This window comes from Osmerus eperlanus, chromosome 15, assembly GCF_963692335.1.
Source record: "Osmerus eperlanus chromosome 15, fOsmEpe2.1, whole genome shotgun sequence".
In the NCBI taxonomy this organism is placed as follows: domain Eukaryota; kingdom Metazoa; phylum Chordata; class Actinopteri; order Osmeriformes; family Osmeridae; genus Osmerus; species Osmerus eperlanus.
In genome coordinates this window covers 8,784,529-8,789,949 of record NC_085032.1, presented here as the reverse complement: position 1 = coordinate 8,789,949, position 5,421 = coordinate 8,784,529, and the positions used below count along the sequence as shown (strand labels likewise).

At 38.5% G+C, this 5,421-nt stretch overlaps 1 protein-coding gene across 2 annotated transcripts; it reads right to left on the bottom strand.

Annotated features, from left to right (window-relative positions):
• Nucleotides 1-402: 402 nt before the first annotated feature.
• Nucleotides 403-4,944, bottom strand: en2a (engrailed homeobox 2a). 2 transcript variants are annotated; one of them, XM_062479672.1, is made up of 2 exons: nucleotides 4,088-4,944; nucleotides 403-2,373 (listed from the first exon to the last, which is right to left on the bottom strand). In XM_062479672.1, exons 1-2 carry the CDS (start codon nucleotides 4,575-4,577, stop codon nucleotides 2,057-2,059), a joined length of 807 nt encoding a protein of 268 aa, XP_062335656.1. In that variant the 5' UTR covers nucleotides 4,578-4,944; the 3' UTR covers nucleotides 403-2,056. The 2 variants fall into 2 exon arrangements, with proteins under 2 accessions (XP_062335656.1, XP_062335658.1); XM_062479674.1 differs by having other exon boundaries at nucleotides 4,097-4,944.
• Between the last annotated feature and the right edge of the window lie 477 nt (nucleotides 4,945-5,421).

Genomic DNA, 5,421 nt, shown 5'->3' with positions numbered 1-5,421 from the left:
TTGCCTTAGCTGCAGGTGTTAATTAAGGAACCTCAATCCCGCTATCTGCTCGTACAGCACTGGCTAGACCAATCAAGCAAGCGCAATCACTCGGGGCCACCGTTTGATACGTTACTGTGTTGAATGCATATTCTTATATACTGTCCTAGCTATATCAGCAGGTACCATATATAGTACCTGTAGGTTACACATTTAAGTTAGGGTACTGGTGACAATCATGACCCAGGGATGCTTGCCAGTCGTGACGTCATCAGCATGGATACAGGCCATTGAGGCCTTGTATTAAGGGTTACGCTTGTGTTTACATATTAAGGATATTGTCATATCATTGGTCTGGAACGTCGTGTCCCAGAAAATGATTCCAGGCATGTTAAGTGTATAATCTTCAAAGTTTATTTACTTTTCTTTTCCAGTTTTCCAGGAGGCAGTTAATTACGCAATTAATACATACATGATACAAATTATTTACATTTATACCAAAGAATAATTCAAACATAAAATAAAAATAGCATTGTATTCTACAACTCTGTTGTAATTTCCTTTAAACATGTTCATATAGATAGATATACGCTGATGAATAAATTCATTATGTCGTACCAGCAGTTTTCATAAAGGCAATAAACTTGAATCAAATAGTATGCATTTTAAGTAATACTGCTTCTCTGATTCGGCACAGTTCTGTTTAATAAAAAGTTCGCAATTGAACTTTAAGGCAAAGTGTGTTCGGTTTGGTGGATTTTAATTCACACACACTTTTTGCAGATACACAACAAAACAATTCGAAAGGCAAAAGTCCACAATTTGGTATGGATACAGTCTAAAACCTAGCTCGATCATACTTTCGTCAACAAAGACCAAAGTTTATAAACACAGTAATTTGCCCAAGTACAACAAATTGCAGCTTTCATGCAAAGGCCCCAATAAACTATTTTCATTCACAAAAAGAAGTTATTGCAAGATAAACAAGCAGTGTAAACACCTCAGAAATCTAGTCTAAAGCAACACTGGTCATTGGATAGATTTTTTTCTCAATATAATCTATATAAATACACATGAAGTCCTTTCAACAACAATAAGAGATTTTCAACAATTGTTATACAGTCACTGAAGTTTGCCTTCTTTTCTGATATATGAATATGTAATAAAATGTATATAGAGAAAGAAATCTGAAGAACGCCCCATGTCTACTCTGACACAAAGTATAGTCCACCAAGAGTGCGCTAAACGTTTTGCCTTCATTGTCATTATGCTACAAAGTTGTCTCCCTCACGTTACAGCATTACATCGTTCAAAACACTTTGCTACAAAAGATGATCATATTGCTTTTCAAAAAAACTATGTAGGCCTATAGAGGCATCGATACATTGGTATTACACAGTATACGAAAGTTTTGAATGGAAATCAACTTGGTTTAGATGTAACTATGAGGCACAATCACGTGTATGGCCTACATATTAGCATTTTAAGCAGGCTGAGTCGCATGTTAACCAAAATTGCGCTACTCCTCTCAATCAAATGTTATTACAAACTTTCTGTGTGGGAAATTTCCAAAATATAGTATCAAAATCCATGTTCTGTCTAATTAAGCCTGCTCACACCTGACTCTCAAAACCCTTGCTATGTCCATTTTACACCAAACACAACTCCAATAAAACCAACGACTATGGAAATAAAATCTTGTCAGCATTTATTAGGATTCACAGTTGCCTGGATGCAGCAGAAAATATTCTTTGGACTTAAGCAAGTAGTTTTTTCTTCGTTTTTTCTTTTTTACCTTACTGACAGATCTAAACGTCAAATGCCAGTTAAAAGCGTTATGTAGAAATGAAAATGAATAGCAGTATAAAATGAAGTGTAAGCATTTGTACTTCCTGGGAGAAGACAACGTCTACAGTATATTGAAAACGTACTTTTATACAACATCTTTTTATATGATATTGCAGAGATATCTATATATATTTTATCAATGTATGCTGGTATACTCTATACACTGGCCCTTGATTCGATGAAATTATTGCATTGTAGGCTTAATAAACTGATTTATCCCATCTCGAAATCAATCGCTGTCTGATTTGTCGTCTTTTGAAGTGGTAGCGTGATTGTACAGTCCTTGTGCCATCAGGTGCAAGGCCAGACTGTTTTTTGTGCCACTGGCTTTCTTGATTTTGGCCCTTTTGTTCTGGAACCAGATTTTGATTTGAGATTCATTAAGGCCGAGTTCTTGCGCCAGGCTCTGCCGCCTCTGCTCGGTGAGATACCGGTTTGTTTGAAACTCGGTTTTTAGTCTCTGTAGCTGTTCAGCTGTAAAGGCCGTCCTTGGTCGCTTGTCCTCTTTGCTGGCAGTTTTCTTCTTTGGTTTTCGAGATCTCGGTCCTGTTTTGGGAAAGAAGGCATTTTACAAATCTAATCACATCAAATTTAACGTGGATTAATAAAAGATGATAAACTGAAACCCAACGATGTACTGATTCATAGCCTGTTTGACGACACACCAAGGGCCTACCACCAAGGCAGTCTTGCGTAATGCAAAGTAAAGATGTGAATGTCATGCCGTTGCGTCGCCTATCCAATCATTTAGAGCGACTCCTAAGCAATAGTTAAGAAGACAGACGATTAAATATAGGATTCATTCATGTGCTAAAAACGCTGGAAGTTGGAAGATAGGCCTATATGCCTTCCAGTAGTGGGACTGAGCGCGTGTTTCTGCAAGCCAAGAGCTTTATTTAGGCAATTACACACTTTGATTAATCGCCTATATATCACGCAAACAGCCCACCATTTCACGCTACTCCAACATGTAGTAGCATTAACAAATATACCGGTACCCTAAACAGTCATATTAATTTTGTAGCTTTTCATATGTCGATCTATTTAATCTATACGTTAGACCTAGTAATTACGAAGAATAGTCTTTGTTGTTTGCCGCTATATTGATCCTTGGTTTTAACTGTAGGTTCTGTCTTGAAACAGTGCAGAATGTTAATCCATTTTAGACTGATCATGAATCAGGCGCTTCCACGAGTTGCCTATAGGCCTACTACTAGAAGACCGTGACAACAAACTATTCGATGTAAAAGTTACAGATGCTATATCGTTTTGGAAGTGGAGTGGACAATTGGTAAAAAGATACCATTCAATGTTTGTTTTGTTTTTTCAATGTTAAAGTAATAAATACTTCTGCAGGACTATCCGCTTGCCTACTGCTTCTTGGATAGGCTACCAAAAACTACTTACAATGAATCCAGTCCAACGTTACATAATGCATGAGAACATTTTGTACTCTACAATATTTAGGCGTTAAGTAATATATAACCCAACTTTAACTTCCTTAATGAGAAAGTATTTTCAGTAAAAGGTCAAGCTATGTAAAAAAAAAACTGGTAGTCTTCTGTGTCTGATCTGTTCACAACACTGTGGGTACTCCCATTGTTAAAATCTATGCATATTCAATCTGGCCGCAACAAAAACAGGATTTGGAAGAAAAAGTGATCTAGCAAACTACGTGGGCCAAATATTGTGTATTGCAAAGGCCTACACTCAAATGAAAATACAAAATTGGAGCCCATGAAATCTCACCAAAATGCATTATATCTGCGCGCCAATGTTTGTCAATGTCAGCGTTTTGTTGCCCAACACGCGTTGCACAAGCCATCCGTAAGCAAACGAGTTACGTTGATAGTGCAATATGTTTTGAATAAAATCAACGCTTTGTACGCCAAATGTTCTTTAGGAAAAATCTCATGCGATTTATTTGTTGGTTGTAATAGCCCAAAGATTACAAAAATGTCACAGGGTTGCATATCCTTCATAAGTATTCTACCCGCACAGCTACAGCAAACACAGAAATACGCCCACAAAATATTCTTTCTCCATTCATCTTAAAAAACAATTCGGTAGTATGTCTACCTTTCGATTTATAATAGGCTACTGGCGTCTTATTATAAGCTCCCCTTTATGTGGTTAACGTTTCAAAATGTGACGACGTTTCTGCTTCTTTATATCTAGCTTTGAGATGTCGGTCAAGGCATATGAGGTCAGTGTTACATTGGGGTATTTCAGGTTACCAAGTAATAGAAAGGTTCCGTACGTAGCCTACCTGACGATGGCCTGTCAGAGTATCTGGTGCAGTAAACCCAAGCTGGCCAGAGCATTGGCTGATTGGTTGGTGGATTTGAGCTGGCTTGAGAACTATCCGAGTCTGAGCTTAGGCACTGATCTCCATTCTCTCTGCGGGGTTTCAGAGACTCTTCTGTCTCTATTGCAGCCTTCTTTGCCCCGCCGACTGCATGAGGGGTAGAAGTCCCCTCCGCTGGTACAGTACTCCCTACTTGCTCCGTTCGCGGAGCGGCGGGGCTGTGGTTCTCTCTAGTAGCGAGGCTATTATCTTCACGGTTAGAGTTTCCCTCTTTCTTTCGCCCGAAGTCCGGTCGTAAGATGTTATCTATGAAGAAATTGGTGACTCGATGCGGGATCTGTAGGTTGCCAGGCGCTTGTAAAAGGGGTAGGATAGCTCTGTTTGACTCATCCGCCGACCCTTGGCGCTCTGCATCTCTGTTGCTATGATCATTTTCTTCCATACTGATACACTTTCCACTTTACCTTCCTTAACCCCTTTATTACTTTCCCGCAACGAAATGCACACAATCCACTCAATGGAAAGAAACTTGTAAAATTGGGCCAACAAAATTAAGAAAAAAAATCAAATTTTGGAAAATGCCTTGGACACCATGCATACCCCTGCGACAGTGCCCTCAAAGAAAAGCATAGTTTTTCTAATATATTCCAAATGTGACTATCATATATATTGGAGCAAGACACAATTTGTCATTTGCGCATCCAATTTGGTGCCATCCGTTTTCAGACTTTTCAATAAAAGTACTTCTATGACTAAACTAAGAGTAAATAAAAAGACTTCTGACTGGTCCTGAAATACACTCACTCTGGAGTTTTGTTCTTATTTTCAATACGAGCCCTCGAGTGACGTTGGGACCGTTATCCTAGACACGTGCCTTCGACCAATAGACTTGAAGAAATCTCCCCACATGACACTGACTAGCGAGTAATCGACAAACGTCCAACCTCGCCTTTTTAAAGGGAAAGGACTCTGATATTTAGAAACAGAACTTGCCAGTAACCTAAATGTGCTGTAACTATTAGATTAACAATCTGGTTTCAATATTGCATTTTTTTTTCCATAAATCGAACGACTTGACGATGAACCATCACTCCTATCCACAAAAGTAGGCCTACATTACTAAATGACAATCAAAGCAGGTGCTCAATAGCGCATAACTTATTAACTAGGAGAGTAATTATAATGTGGAAATTGAGTAAGAATTGCAGTCTATTAATAGGTTTTTGACAGCTAGATCCATAGTTTGCTGAGCAGTCCCTCAACTGTTTTATTGTGAGCTAGGCTAT